We start from the raw sequence: 17,405 nt of genomic DNA, 5'->3' as shown, positions 1-17,405 counted from the left end.
TTTTCAATGAATTCTAAATGTGCTCCTAGCCGTTGGTCGTCTCACTCTAACACACCGCACAAAGGTAAGCCTGTCTCTTTCTCTGTAGCGAACGTAAATGATAAAACTGATAAGATTGTATCTTCTAATAGCTTCACTCTATAGTGTTGACAGTCAGTCTTTGTTTCAATATCATATGGTACTAATAGAAATCAACAAATTTATTTTTCTTCATTTTTTGTCGCATAATCAATGTCTATCAAGAAATATTATTTAGATATAGGTATTAAAAAAAGAAAAATTAAACACAGACAAATTTTAATTATAATTTATATAAACAAAAATATTAATATAAAATATTTATACTCACCTATAAAAACTACTTTAGTTGAAACATAACTTGAAACTATTTTTTTTTATGGAATAGGAGGACGAACGAGCGTACGGGTCACCTAGTGTTAAGTGATCACCGCCGCCCACATTCTCTTGCAACACCAGAGGAATCACAAGAGTGTTGCCGGCCTTTAAGGAAGGTGTACGCGCTTTTTTTGAAGGTACCCATGTCGTATCGTCCCGGAAACACCGCACAAGGAAGCTCTTTCCACAGCTTCGTGGTACGAGGAAGAAACCTCCTTGAAAACCGCACTGTGGAGGACCGCCACACATCCAGATGGTGGGGATGATATCCTAATTTGTGGCGTGTCGAGCGATAGTGGAATTCAGCGGCAGGAATCAGGTTAAACAGCTCTTCGGAACACTCCCCGTGATAAATGCGGTAGAAGACACACAATGAAGCGACGTCTCTACGCAATGCCAAGTGATCCAGCCGTTCACAGAGCACTGGGTCCCCGACAATTCGAGTTGCTCTGCGTTGCACGTGGTCAAATGGATCTTGCAGAGATGACAGCAATACTCCATATGTGGCCGTACCTGCGCTTTGTTTTATTAAGTATTTTGTTGCATCACTTTACATAGAATTTATTGAAATAATTTGTACAACCAAAAAGTGGTAACTTTATCTGATTAACATAAGTAAATAACTTTTTATATCATTTAATTAAATCAAACTTTTTGAACAAATTTGTGGACAGGGGGATCGTCGTTCTCTTCGTACTTGGAGGTGACTTAATTCGGCTTGGCAAACTAGTGCAGGATGTACCGGGTATCATTGTCAATATAAGTGGATAGAAGAAAATGAATACCACGAAGGGCCACTCTTATCACTACGGAGGGTCTTATTAATCTGTCAGATCGGCTGAACATGCACGGACATAGTCCTTCGCGAGCTGCAAACGGCAGATCAGCATCATGACGTACCAGTATCCGTCAGAAGCGGCGTGATGTGAGCCCCGTCCTTGAGCCATCCGGTGACTGACACGTGGGCCCGCGCTGCAGTTGGACTCACAGCACACGTGAGCAATGCGGCGCCCCCGGCCACGCCTGGCGTGTTAGACACCGCCACCTGCCACGACACGTCCATCACTGCGGACAAACACCGGATAATGCATCTAGTTTTCTTGTTTATTTTGAATACAAGTAAATTTATTCATAATTTAATTATATGGATATCAATCACTAACTAATTCTCCACAGACTGCAAGTTTAGTTATTATAACCTGGAAGTGTTGCTTTCATCTCTGTCTTATCTATCATCGGAGAATGGATCCAGGTTTTTATCTTTTAGTTTGAAAATAAAATTTTGTGAACTATGCGAGACTCGAACCCACTACATCGCCCTTCCAACTGAGCTAGCCGTTCAAGTGACGTAGCGTTCATAAAATCTTGTAGGCGTTGTTCAACTCTCAGGTTGTGGCTTAAAGTAGATCCTGTAGATGAAGACGTCAAGTCGAATTTGTACTTATAAAAATAGTTTATCATACTATTATAATTATTCGACAACAACAATATTTAACTATTTAAATAATAATAATATAATCGTTAAAATAATGAGATTCAGTTATAATGTCTTGGACCATTCAAATGATATTTAGATTGACATCGAAGTACCAAAGTACCGTTGACATCCACGTAACGACGACACGCCGCAACAGTTTAATATGCTACTCACGTGGTGGTTTGGTTGAGCAGTTCAGAAATCAAGAAGAACAAATAGCAAAAATCTGAAGAATAAAATAAGTAACTGTATCACCTGATTTGTTAAATCAGGTAATAGTAAGTGGCAGCACACACTCGCGGTGGATTATGTGATGTATTAGTGAGATACTGACCGGTTTAAATCCAATCAAGAAACTTACTACAGCGGGTTCATCGGATTTCGTTTAACTGAAATTCAAGCAAATAATTGAGAGTAGTACTAGTGTGTGTATCTAATTGAATATAGGACGCATCATTTGAAGACCATTTGAAAATAAATCTTATTTTTATTCAATAATATGTTTGAGCTACCTTAGAAGTAATTATTAAATTTCTCCTTTTCTTCAAGTTATCAAGCATATTTTTGAATATATATCAAAATGTATTAAGAATTATCTGTACAATATGTAGGGACTAATAAATAAGGTATATTCTCCGTAGAATTGATGTTGGTGAACCTTCACTATAAGTCTTTTTCTAGACCAATTATTATGCTAAATAGTATCCCATATATGTTGAATTATTATGTCTACTAGTGGAACTCCCTTGCACAGGATGGGTACTACCACGGCATTTTTGTCTGCCGTGAAGCAGTAATGTATTATATTTCGGTCTGAAGGGCGCCGTAGCTTGTGAAATTACTGGGCAAATGAGACTTAACATCTTTTGTCTTAAGGTGACGAGCGCAATTATTGTAGTACTACTCAGAATATTTGGGTTTTTCAAGAATCCTGAGCTGACCATCAGCTGAACGTCCTGCTCGTCTCGTCCCTTAATATGACAATTTCTATCAGTCAATTCAAGCAACCTTACAGAACATCATTCCAAAACAAATCATAATGATGGAGGTAAAATATACAAGTATCTTTAATTTAAATTATGTTACGGTAATCCCGAACGTGAATCAATATCGGTCGGATCAATAATGACGTAATTTCGCAAAGTGACAGCAAATTGTGCTCATCTTGAAATAATCACTTTATTTCCTCGCGTCCCAATTTCTGTTTGTGTAAATGGTTTCAAATTAAAAACGTGTTTTTCGCCTAAATGAATGGATTTATTTCGCGAGGCGGTAGCTCAACTGGAAATTACAATGTCGTTTGAAAGCAAAAGCCCACTTCAATGAAACTTTTGTAACTTTCTAATTAAATGCCGCGAGCTATTGACTGCATAATGTTTAGATGGAGCGTTCTATACTTTATAACCTATTGTTTTCTTAAATATCACTGATGTTAACGTCGTTTAACTATATTATTCATTTGAATATAGAACAACAGAATATTTCTTACCATTAAAATTGTATAGGATTTTAAAAGGTATTAAAATTAAAACTACCTTTTGCATATTTTATTAATAAGAGCGCCACAAAACAATGCTGGGAGCGTTTCTTGGGCCGCTTCTTCGTTCTCAGGGCGCTATTTGTTTCCGAAGCGATAATAGTATCTAGTATACTAGAAATGACATCGAAAATACATCTAAGGGAATCGTTTTTGAGAAAGTAAATGCCTTCTTTGCCTTTTAGCTCCGTTCACTCTGCTTCCAAGAGTTTTCAGGGGGCCGGTTAAAAAATTGGAATTATTTATAAAATCACCTTATAATATTATAGAATATTTTTTCAATTTTATATACATATCATAAAATAAGTTCACAAATAGAAAATTTCAGCCATGACTGTCACAAATAATTTGTTTTGTTGATGTCATTGAAAGTATTTTGTGCTGACTTTTAAATATTCTAGCAACAAAAATGTTGAAAGACGTATAATATCAGAATATCCTTTTTTATATTATACTGTTGCCCGTGACTTCGTCCGCGTAGTTGAGGCTATAATAAGCAAGTTTGGAATTGAAGATTATCTCATGTCCTATTCCAGTTCCGGTTCCCGTTTTCGCTCCCCTTCCCAACATATTATATAATCTTATTTCGAGGAAGATTGCTATGGCAAACTAAACCTACTATTGGTATAGTTCTAGCTCATCGACGTGAATTTCAGTTTTTCACAAATCCCGCGAGTACCATGGTATTTTCTGGGATAAAATGTAGCATATGTCCTTTCTCAAGCTCAAGTCTATCGCTAATTCCATCAAAATCAGTTCAGTAGCTCTGGCGTAAAAGCGTAACAAAAAACTCACATTTATAATATTAGTAGGGATTGCTTGGATGACGTCTGTCGGGTCCAATAGTAATTATGAGATAGGTAAGTACATAAATCATTTAAGGATAGAATTTTTGTCAATAAAGATATGGAAATCCCTTAAAAAAAATCATTTTTCAACTTTTGGAGACATCAATCAGATTCTAGCATCCCACGTATGCAAATTGGAGGGTACCTGACTATGGCACTCCACACTGTACTTAGTGGCACGTTATCAGCCCTCCGCCCTCCACCATCTGTCTGCTTTGACGAGCGCCAAGCGACGAACACTGCCTCTCAAGGAAACCGTTGATAAATTGAAATAGACTTTTCAAACTAGGCTTTTTAAATTACGTACTTTTTCAATTCATTCGAAAAGATAGTCCTCACAAAAATGGGCGAAAGAAACTCAGTTGACATCTTATTTTAATTAAAATTTAATTAGATACAATAAAATGTATTCATTAAATAGAGTGGCTTTCAATATTAAAAATTTAATACCCTCAGCGCATAACAGCATATACTAGAAATATAATTTAATATAGAGTATAAAAAGTAATGGGCCTAATTGTGAACCTTGCGGTGTACTAGAGCTGATGTTCCTATTTTATAGAAATATAGTCAGCAGGAACAACGGCAGGCTCTCATTACGTATGTATGATTTTACTCAGCTCAGTGATCACGATGTACTCTAAGAGGCCAAAGCTTTAAAATTAAATTTGTTGGACAGATTTTGTCAGAAACTTTAATAAAATCGCTGTAAACTGCATCCAACTGACACTATTCATATACTGCATTTAGTATAATTTTGGTGAATTTTTCTGTTGGTAGAGTTGAATCCAGGAACGTTTACACAAAGAAAGAAATACACTTCCTTGGATTCAGAGCTTTGATAAAGTAACGTTACACGCAAAGTAGGGTTTCAAGCGAATGAAGTATTAATAATAATAATAATAATAATATGATGGATTTCCGTACTTGCACCCTTGTTTACGTCAATAGTTTTTAACTATTTATGTACGAGATCAGGGAAAGTATTATGGAGTTTATATCTAATAATGCGCAGTTCGGTAACAATTCACAATTATCACAAGAGTTACTACTGCTGTGACTGGATTTTGAATAATTCAAAAACATATTGGAAATAAGAAAATTTATTGAAGAAAAGAAGAAGGCGTTACTTTGCGGAAATCCATAATTATCTATACGAGGCATCCTCAGATGAGTATCGTGCCAGAGTTTGGCAAGTCAACATGTCCAGAGGATGCCTCGTGTAGAGGCGAAACACGTGTCGAATTTTTTTAAGACAAATATTGGCGGAATTAACACCAAGGAAAACTCAAAACATTTGGATATTGGAAATAATCAATCAAATGTCTTTTCCTTCAGAAATACTGCAATACTATGATTTTAAATCACTAAAGGACTTATTGAACATCGAAAAACTACTTATAGTAAACAATCCGTGTCTATATCAGTTAATAAATATCTTATCTTTTCACAAAATGTAATGCAGAACTGAGTGTATTCAATACGGAGGCCTCATTTTAATATAATTTAAGCAGATTGCCCCGATTATACCAAAAGTCTGCAAAACATTCGCATCTTTATTTTTTATGATTTGCAAGCTAAATATTAAATGTTATACATTACATAAAATATACCATTGTAAATTTTCTATTCATTTACCATTACGGCAATAAGCCATCATACATGTTAGCTGCGTCGTTCTTAGTAGTCATTTCTATTCACTGAATAGGAGTTAAGTGTCATCTTGAAAAATTACTACCTTATATTTTTTCTACAATAATATGTTGATCATTATGGCCAATAAGAAAGTAAGTGGTCCAAGAATAGACACTTGTGGTACACCATTGTGAAGGGTCCCAGGAGATCTCCTGCCATTTATATTATATTCATCATCGACCTTCTGAATTATTTTGCTTAAATATGAAATCAATGGATCGAGTTGGGATACTTTTATGCCAAAGTGACGTAGCTTCCATCGCAACGTTGAATGTTGAATACAGTCAATATCCTTAGATAAATCACAGAAGATAAGATATACTTTGTTGAGCAAACGAACTAATTAATCGAACGTAGACATCGTCACTTATTTGTTTATAGTAGAAAACTTTCACAGGTAGTGCGTCTTGGTGAAGGTGACGTATAATTTAGCCCAAAAAATAGCAGTTATACTGAAAACCAACAAGGTTTATGCAATTCCCCTGGTGTAGCAGGAAACCATGGTCGATGACAGTGAATATATATGATGTAATCCTAAAGTGTATTCGTACTCATACTCCCTTGAAACACTATAAGCTCTTAGCAATCAATAGGAACTGTTCTTGACACAGTAAATGAGGTAAAAGCGAACATTTCGGGCCATGTTTGCCCGACGCCTGCCACTGTTGCGAGGGTCTATTGTTCCTTCTTTGAGAAGTAGAGGAGTGCCGAGTACAAGGGTCGGATTACTAAATGACAATAGACTTTTGTATTTCACTGAACTCTGTGGTTTTAAGTCTAAGCTGTTTGTAAACATCCAAACATACCCTTGCATTTGTGAAAGATATTTAATTTTAATAAGCATCGTAATAAATTTATTGGCATTTAAGCAAAAATTTTCGTTTAAGAACTTAAAATAAATAAAGTTTTAATAAAAATGAATACAAAAATAATTTATCATAATATTTATGTATCGATATAATGGTAAAAGACTTTTTCAAAATGTCAAAAATAGGAATTGTTGACTATTTAAATAGATGATCAGACACATAGCACACAAGAAAGTTTCGCACCACATTCATGAATCATAATTCGGACTTCAAATTCAAGTGGGATAGAACCTGCGAATAATGAAGCCTTGAAGCGATCCGGCGTCGTCCTATCGAACCTTCATCCCTTTTAAACGATCCGCGAGTGACACAGGATAAAGTATCTTGTGAACAGAAGCCGAAGTTTGAAGACTGCGTGTAAAAGCGTCAGTACTTGACCGTTTGTATTGGAGTTGGAAAAGCGTGAGCCGGAATCGTTCGGATGAAATGCAAATGCGAATCTTTATGTAGGATCCCCAAGGGTCGTAAAGTTGGAGATTGAGACCTCTTTGATAAACCCTTTGTGATATCTGCTAATGAAATCTAAGAATCTGTTTTAGACTTCTAGTATTAAAAATGACAAAAATTTTCAAAGCATAGAGACAATATATGTGATGTTTGATTAACTTAATAAGTTATTTAAAACTAGGATATATTCGTTTGCACTCAATGTGCGACACCCGTAGCCACCGTTTGCATAGAGTTACCGTACGGCCCTGGAGAAAACAGCATCAGACAACGTGCAGTGTGGGAGTGGTACCACAAACAGTGCAGATGCAGCAATACTGACCAGCGAGGTATGTTAGCGCGTGCACATAGTGGCGGTACTGCACTGAAGAGAACCGCGCCAGACACAAAGTGCCGATCAGGAGTGGTACAGTAAACGTGCAGTTACTAACCAGCGTGGAGGCGCATGTCACGCGATAGTATGGTACCGGCAGCGCTCGAAGCGTGGCACCGGTAGCCCACCACGTGCACACAGTTGCGGTAGACACTGAGAGAACCGCGCCAGACACTGTGCAGGAGTGGTACAGTAAACAGTAAACGTAAAGTAATACTGACCGGCGTGGAGGCGCATGTCACGTGACAGTATAGTACCGGCGGCGCTCGACGCCCGGCATCGGTATCCCGCTGCGTGTACGTCACTGCGGTACTGAGCAGGGGAGAATCGCCCTAGCCACAGCGTACCGTTTGAAAGCGCCTCCCTGTAACAAACGCCAAAACAAACCATATTAGATAGGAGTCTCTACAAAAGCTTTTTATATTTCAAGAAACACCAGTTTACCAGTGGGAGGCTCCTTTGCACAGGATGCCGGCTAGATTATGCGGACCACAACAGCCGTGTTGAAGAAATGTAAAAGCATTACTGTGTTTCGGTCAGAAGGGCGCTGTAGTTAGTGAAATTACTGGGCAAATGAGACTTTACATCTCATGTGTCAAGATGACAAGCGCAGTGATTGTAGTGTTGCTCAGAATTTTTGCGTCTTTCAAGAATCCTGAGCGGCATTCCATTGTAATGGGCAAGGCGTATCAATTACCATCAGCTGAACGTACGGCTCGTTTCCCTTATTTTCATAGTGTTTTCTTTGATTGAAGGAATATGTGTAAATTGCCTAACTCGTAGACACAGTTCTATAGCATATACCGTTAGAGAGAAGATAAATGTTACTCAATTAATACAAAGATGGGCTGTGAGTTCTTCTATCCATATCAAAGCTCCTTTACGAACTGATGTGGCTTCATCACGTTTACTAGGTGCTGTTGCCACTGCCAAAATTATTGTGGTTGCGTTGCCAAACAGAACTAGCTGTTCCTGGCTTATATCAGCTTGCTTGTAGCCATCTGTTTATATACTCTATATAATATTATATAGAATTTAATATAGTTCCACAAAAATCATCACCTTTCTACTTTATCTGGTGATTTTCATCGTTACAACAATAAAAACAAGGAATAGAATTTTTTATAATTTTATAGGAAAAAAAGTTGCTCAACTGTGAGTATATAAAGGGTACACAATTCAAATTTAATGAAAATAGCAACTGACATACTACAAAACAGTATTATAAAATTGGTTTATTGCGCCATTTCTACTCCCAAAAAATCAAATGGAATTCTAATGGAATCAATGTTGAGAGAATAAATGCCTTTTATGCCTTTTGATTATTCAGACGAAAAAATTGTTGAAATAATTCTTTTAGTACAAGCGACGAATCTTAATGATTTTTTTTATTACTCTGTATATTATTTCGATTTATTGTGAGGCTTTACTAACTATGAAATCATTGAATTGATGAATCCTAGTACGTACAAACACTCAATTATTTTGAATATACTTCTTAATATTATTGAAATTAAATTCAAACAGCTCATATAAATCCCGTTGTATAACAACAGCCAGAATAGAGCCTTTGGAGGACGATATCGTTTTCCCCATGGAGTGATTTAATAGACGTACACTTTATCCTATTCATAAGATGATTTAAATTCGAGTTGCAATATAATAAAGCCTCTTAATTTCATGCTGATGGGAGTATTGGGGAAATAAAACAGACTAAAGTTTTCGGTTCAGAATTATACGATAAAAACGAAAATTAATTAATTTCACTGAATTAATAAAAACGCGACGATATCTGATATAAGTCCGCGGCAATCTCTCCGCGGGAACTTATCATTCAAACTGTATTTTATAATTAATCAAAGGTATTCCGGACGCCGGTCGCATTCACAATTTAACTGAATACTTGTTTTGAAGTAAAATTAATGATCATATTTGATTTGAATAGCGAATACTGGCTTTAGACGTTGAAATAGAGCATCCGCAAGCCTCGAGGGCCGCAAGTCAAAGGCATACAGTGGAAACGCAAGCTTAAGTGATATTATTCTCCATACTAATAATACTCATAACGCTTTTCGTGAATAGTTTGAATATAACAAAACCAATTAGTTAATTGTTGCAGTAGAGTTTGGTTGCACGAAATATGTGTATCTCATACTCAGGAACGTCGAACATAAAAAGCGAGTACGAAGATGATTTGAAAATCGTGTTAGCTCGGGTGTAATCAGCGTGCGGTGCGAGTGCTGGCGAGAGCGGGCGCTGGGTGAGTGCCGTGCAGGCAGTTAGGGAAGAACGATCGTGCGAGGCGATTGTGTTGCACGCGCATGACGGGAACACAACGTTCTTATTACGTAATGTATAAAGCTGTGGTGTGAATCATTTCTTGTTTGTTATAATAATAATAACATCGTGTGTTTGTAAGACTGTGTTATACTTGCTTTCGTGTTAAAAGCCCACAACAATGAACAACCACGAAGAACCTGACTATGTGACTGACCTCTTCCCGCCATGTATTTATGTAAATGTCCCAGTATAAATCCCACCCATCCGTGCTCGTAGTTCGCATAAGACGTTCAAATCCGCTAATTAATCCAACGACGGACATTGCATTCGAAGTGGTTTTTTAGTGATTTAAAGTTATTATTCTCATTCTTACGACGCCGTACGCGGCTCATAGAAGCATAGCTGAATAAGTTTGACCAAAATCGTTCAGCGAAACGCGAATGGAGCTGAATAAGTGCGCATAGTCCCTTAATATGTCCTGAATAAATACTTATATTACTTCTATGTTTTAAGCAGCCAATGCAGTCCAATGCGCCACTAGAACTTAATGTAGATTATGCAGTAATATTAATAGTATCATCACATCTATTTGAAACACTGAAATAGTAGCGTTTTCCGCTGTAATTACATATGTATGATAAATTCTTTATTAACTCACAGAGTGATTTATCGTTACGGTTATGAGCAGTGATTTCATCCAATATCAGACGGATCAGACTATGTGTTCATTTCCACGATGTATATGCTTTTACAACAAGATCCCAAAAAACGTTCAAAACAAAAGTATTACGTTATTCAAAAGAATTGTTAAAAAACGTTTGTGTGGTAAAGGTTACTATAACATAAATTACTTTCTTAATGATACCATAGATTGGGAATGGAGCGACCGCCCTCAGGCTATTAAATAATAAGTTTAATTGTACAATGTTACTTTGTTACTTTGTAAATGTTAGTTTAATTGTAAAACATATTTTTGATGAAAAAAAAAAGCCCGCTGAGTTTGTTGCGCCCATTCTTCTCAGGCCTGAGGCATTCATTTTGGAATGGGTGGTAGTTTTTTTTGACTTTCAATAAGTGATTTCACATCCTATTTTGAATAAAAATATTTGAATTTGAATTTTAATTCGACACTTATTTATATAAAACGTCCAAACATCACATAATTTTTTGAACTGATAACTTCTTTAGCCATTGGACACTTTTGGTAGGGGAGAATCTTATGGGTTCGCGTCACCGACATGCTCATAAATGGCGAACGTTATATATAAATAATTAAAAAATAAATATATATAGTCCGGCAATTTTTTGATGGGTGACATCTTGTGATTTCGTGTCACCGAAATGCTTATCTAATATATAAAGTTCTCGTGTCATGGTGTTAAGCTTTGAACTCCTCCGAAACGGTTTGACCGATGTCATAAAATTTTGAGTGCATATTGGGTAGGTCTGAGAATCGGATAACATCTATTTTTCATCCCCCTAAATGTTAAGGGTGGTCCACACGATTATGTATATTATTATTATATTTATTAGCAGTATATTATTATATTATTCTATGTAGTATATTATTCTATGTAGCCATACAGCTGACGTATTGTGCAAGATTAGTGCTTATAAGTGAATTTGAATGGATTAAGTGAAAAGTTCAACGTGTATATAAAGAGCTTTGTTGGAATTATGTTTTTGTTTAAGTATATATTTAAAAATGTGTTTTAAAATATATCTATACTAATATAATATATATATATATATTAATATTATAAAGCTGCAGTGTTTGTTTGTTTGTTTGAACGCACTAATCTCTGGTACTACTGGTCCGATTTGAATGATTCTTTCAGTGTTGGGTAGTCCATTTATCGAGGAAGGCTATAGGCTATGTTTTTTTTTTCTAAATTAGGGATCCGTAATAAAATTGCTATTTTGTAACACAAGGTGTAAAATCGACAACCTATTTTTGCGTGCGCTGCAAAAACTATTGACAATAGAACAAAATGATGTACAGGCTATAATATAGGCAATATTTTATCTCGGTATTTCCACGGAAACGAGAAAAACGCGGGTGAAACCGCGGGGCACAGCAAGTATATTTATATGTATACTGGTATACCAGAAACTTAAAGAGGAAACCGGGGGGACAAAACAGGAGATGGTCAGACGAACTTAGGACGATAGCAGGCAAGACATGGTATCGGTTATCTAAAGATAGACAATAGTGGAAGAAGTTGGAAGAGGCCTTTGTCAATAGACAAACAGATAGTGATAGATATCTATTTAAGGATAGTTTGTAAGTATATATGTCAATGATACTATCTGAAGAAGGCTTATATTATTATTATGTTTTAAAATAAATTCAATATTTTTTCTTTAATTATTATAGCGTACTGTTTTTTTTTTTTTTTCAAACAAAAGAAATCTTCAAGTTTGTAAGCGTTATAAAATTTTTAATTTTAATACTAAAAGTTCTAACTGTTAACTTCTATTGTTTTCGAATTTTACCAGTGGGAGGCACCTTTGCACAGGAAGCCGGCTAGATTATGGGTACCACAACGGCGCCTATTTCTGCCGTGAAGCAGTAATGTGTAAGCATTACTGTGTTTCTGAAGGGCGCCGTAGTTAGTGAAATTACTGGGCAAATGAGACTTAACATCTTATGTATCAAGGTGACGAGCGCAATTGTAGTGTCGCACAGAATATTTGGGTTTTTCAAGAATCCTGAGCGGCACTGCATTGTAATGTAGGGCGTATCAATTACCATCAACTGAACTACCTGCTCGTCTTGTCCCTTATTTTCATAAAAAATAAAAACTTCTAAGTAGTATCTACAATTGCCTTTTATTATTATTTTTATTTAAACTTATATTTTTAATACGTAAGTAATTGATACTTACGTACTCTGTGGTATAATTGATGACAGCTCTTTATCTCCTCAGTAACAACCTCTATAATTATATAAATGTACTAGCTGCCCCGACAGACGTTGTTCAGTAGATAATAAAAAAAAATGCTGTTTTATAGAAATTTGCCAATAATATTTCAAAACATCAAGAATTATTTTGTAAAAAATGCACCCTGTTGTTATAATGAAATTGTCTCACAGCAGAACTGTCACATCGTGCGTCATTAAATTCTCTCATAGAAAATATATCCAAACAAAACAAATATTGAAAATAAAAATATTTATGGGTCCCAAATCGAAATAAAAACTACCCTATCTCTCAAGTTGGACCAAACTGCACACCATGAAGCAATCACCATTAAAATCCGTTCATTAGTTTAGGAGTCCATTGAGGACAAACATTGTTCTCCGTACAAAAACAAAACTCGCCGACATACTCCAAAGAATTGACTAACAGAAATAGAGGTGGGTAGGGCACTTGATGCGAGACCCAAGAGTAAAATGGAGCCATATAGTGACGGAATGGAATCCATGGGATGGCAAGAGAAGCCGAGCTAGGCAATTTTTTTTTATGGAATAGGAGGACAAACGAGCGTACGGGTCACCTGTTGTTAAGTGATCACCGCCGCCCACAATCTCTTGCAACACCAGAGGAATCACAGGAGCGTTGCCGCTTCTTTTGAAGGTACCCATGTCGTATCGTCCCGGAAACACAGCACAAGAAAGCTCATTCCACAGCTTTGTAGTACGTGTCGAAAGCTCCAAAACCGCACTGTGGAGGACCGCCACACATCCAGTTTCCCATCTGGTAAATGGACGAAATGAAGTTAACAGCGAGTTGGAACTGTAGGAGAGGCATGTGAGACATCAAACAATGGAAATCTTTAGAGGAGGCCTATGGTCAAAGGCACGCTGAAACTAGGTATATCTTGTAAATTTGATTTAAGAATTATTGTATATTATACAGAGTTTCGGAACAAAAACGTTTTATTTTTATTATTATTGTACAAGGGGTGGTAAGTTAAACACACAATTATTGTTATCACTGTATTTGGGCAGAGTTTCCTCTTACAATTCACAATTAGTCATGAATACTCGAACTTACCACTCTAGGGCACGACAACTGTATTAACTGTATATCAAATAAAAGTTAATTTAGTAAAGATCTGTAGTAGGCTATTAAAGTAATTTTTTAACAATTATTTTTATTATATTTCTTTATCATTCAGATGATTACCAAAATACACAGAAAAATAGAATATTGGCACTTAGAATTGTTAAAAAACGGTTGTGTGGTAAAGGTTACTATAACATTAATGACTTTCTTAATGTTACCACAGATTGGGTATGGAGTGACCGCCCTCAGGCTATTAAATAATAAGTTTAATTGTACAATATTACTTTGTAAACATATTTATTCGATGAAAAAAAAAAGCCCGCTGAGTTTGTTGCGCCCATTCTTCTCAGTTCTCGATTCATTTTGGAATGGGTGGTAGTTTTTATTGACTTTCAATAAGTGATGTCACATCCTATTTTGAATAAAAATATTTGAATTTGTCGTCGAAATCTATGGTTCATTATGTCGCTACTGATTAAATTGTTCTTTAATCTTATGTGATAATTGTATAAAATAACATAACTAACACAGTTATAAATATTGGTAACATTATGTCTTTCTTTAGTACAATCCACAGGAATAATATACCATCCTATTCAAGCAAATATTTTCTCAAAACATGTGTTTTTGTTTCTCACAGCCAATATCAAAGAGATTATTATTCAAAACAAGTAACGATAGAGCACAAGTCTCCCGAGAGCTATTAATTAAGGTGTCAACAAACAGGAGTTGATTGGTGTCGCCTTAATTGAAGGAGCCGGTAATTATGCGGCCGGCAGTCGAGATCCAGACTCATCACATGACGCGTGACCTCGCTGCGACCTGTGTCACTTGCTGTATGAGTGTCACGTCTCTAACATTACATCTAGTTTTTGAAGCAATATTACTTTTAAACATTGCACCAAAATGACTGAGGGCTCATACGCATTTTATGCAAAGTAATCAGTAACAATTCTGTTGTCTATAACAACCTGTTCCATTATCCATAATAATGTGTGATTTTTTTAAAATATTGGCGTACTTTTTACACTACCCCCAATTTTTTTGCCCCAAACTCATATGCAAGACAACGATATATTTAATAAGATATAGTTTTTTTATACATATATGCCAAAGATATTTAATAAGTCTTAATAGAGCCTCTTTCCGTAAGGCAATGACAACAAGCCAGGCTTATTAGTTTTAAGCATGACAGCTATGTCTTGCTCGCGGTATGTATGTCACTTTGATTCAGTGTACGTGCGTAGCTTAAAATGGAGGGTAACTGTTCGCCGCTATGTTTTTGACGTTTTCAAAGCCGACATACAGACGTTTAAAATAACTAAGATAATATATGCATATACACATCCGTGACTTGGAGCCAAAAATTCAATATTCATCACACAAATGTTTGAACCTACCGGAATTCAAACCTGGGACCTGTTGCTCAGTGGGCATGTTCACTAACTTCGGGGCTATATGGGTCGTTGATAGATAAAAGGCGAGACATAATCGTTGTTTCTAACATGATAAACGCGTTCCAAATTATTTATTCAAAAGATAAAAAAACATTAAAAAATGTTTCTTAAAATTAAAAATAATTCTAAAAATTAAAAATAATTCTAACAATATTTGTGGCCAAACTCTCTATGTAATAGACTACTTACATTTGCGGATTTTCATCAGAAATTCATCATAATTTATTGATACACAAAACAAAAAAAACCCATTTAATTATTTTACAATATGGACATGTATAAACAACCCTAAAGCTGAAAAAAAAACACAGAAAAAAATTTAACTTTAAAGAAAATAATCGCCTCTGACGAAACGTAAAAAAACGCAACCTTTATAATATAATAATAGATCACAAAAATTATGCGTTACGTGTGTTGACCGCATGACCGGCAAGACATATAGGAAATCGTAAGCAGTCGTGCGGCAAACACGCAGCGCGTATCAAATGCCGCACTGCAATGATTTCCCATGTGAATGAGTGAATGTTTTAAAACATCGTATTTATATTGTGTTCTTCTTTACTAACAAAATAATACTGAGTGACTACAGAGTGTGGTTCTAAATAAATTTTCCAAGATTTGACATCAGTAAATATTCAATATTTGTACATAGCAAGTTGAGTAAGCATTAGTTAAATATTGGAATTTATATCAATCTGTCATTTATCTAATTATTTTCACAGGTTTGGACGGTAAAAATATTATAGACAAATCTACAGAATTTATGCATCGAGTACTATCATCATCAGCCGGAAGACGTCCACTGCTGGACAAAGGCCTCCCCCAAAGAATTCCACGACGATCGATCCTGCGCTGCGCTCATCCAACGTATTGCGGCGATCCTGACCAGATCGTCGGTTCATCTTGTGGGAGGCCTACCAACACTGCGTCTTCCGGAACGTGGTCGGCATTCGAGGACTTTACTGCCCCAATATGTTCGTCGAACTATGTACCCTGCCCACTGCCACCTCAGTTTCGCAATCATTTGGACTATGTCGGTAACTTTGGTTCTCCTACAGATCTCTTCATTTCTGATTCGATCTCACAGGGAAACTCCGAGCATAGCCCTCTCCATCGCCCTCTAAACGACCATGAGTTTTCTCATAAGGCCCATAGTTAGCGACGACGTCTGCGTCGAGTACTATAGACAGTTGAAATTTATTATATTATGTTATTTCAGACGTGCTCATGAAAAGATTGTTAGCATATTACTACATAGGTACAATTTTTTCTCAATTACTAAGTTTTAAATTCATTGAATCCTGAATTTAAACCGTAATTGTAATATTATAAACAATTAAACGTATTATGAAAACTGCTACATAAATTTGGTCATATACGGAATACGAAATGATCAAATTGGCCATCTTTCATTTTAAAGAAAATTTGAAATATGAAACAGTTTTTGTCGGCCTTTATCGATGCGGATCATACATTCAAAAGATTACATTAGAAATCTACGTTATGTGCAGTACAAGAATAACATAATTGAATCCCAAGGTACCAAAGTGTTAACCAAAGCGAAGCGGGATCGGGTCACTATTCTAACATACAGGGTGGGAGAAAACACAAAACGATAACGAATTGAACAGGGTCAGAATTTATGTTCAATTTATTTAGACATTTAATAATAATAATAATAATAATAATATCTTTTATTTGACACACACATGAAACATTACATTGCTACAAAAATAAGAATAAGAAAAAACAAAAATTATAACTAAAACTAACCTAGAACATATTTTACAAAGAATAAATAAATAACTTTACCAAGATATTATAACATAGCAGCTGTGTGGCAGTGTGTATCAAAAGGGATGCTACTCAGGTTACCTGTGACAATTGGTCACAGCACTGATTTTCAGTAGCTCCCGTTTGACGCTTCACGTCGCGGTGCTGAGTAATAAATTATAAATATTTATCACAACATAATATTATATAATAAAAAAACAAAGAAAAGTCCAACCTAGT

General features: G+C 35.8%; 1 protein-coding gene across 1 annotated transcript in view; it reads right to left on the bottom strand.

The window, feature by feature from the left end:
- Nucleotides 1–17,405, bottom strand: part of LOC126968636 (cell adhesion molecule Dscam2) — a 203,287-nt gene that overhangs the window by 70,851 nt on the left and 115,031 nt on the right. Inside the window, exons 4-5 of the mRNA XM_050813654.1 lie at nucleotides 7,864–8,006; nucleotides 1,297–1,461 (exon numbers count right to left, since the gene is read on the bottom strand). Coding sequence (XP_050669611.1) covers nucleotides 1,297–1,461; nucleotides 7,864–8,006 — 308 coding nt within the window. The remainder of the gene's footprint in view (nucleotides 1–1,296; nucleotides 1,462–7,863; nucleotides 8,007–17,405) is intronic.

Source organism: Leptidea sinapis, chromosome 16 (assembly GCF_905404315.1).
Source record: "Leptidea sinapis chromosome 16, ilLepSina1.1, whole genome shotgun sequence".
Lineage (NCBI taxonomy): Eukaryota > Metazoa > Arthropoda > Insecta > Lepidoptera > Pieridae > Leptidea > Leptidea sinapis.
This window is presented reverse-complemented; position numbering and strand designations above follow the sequence as displayed.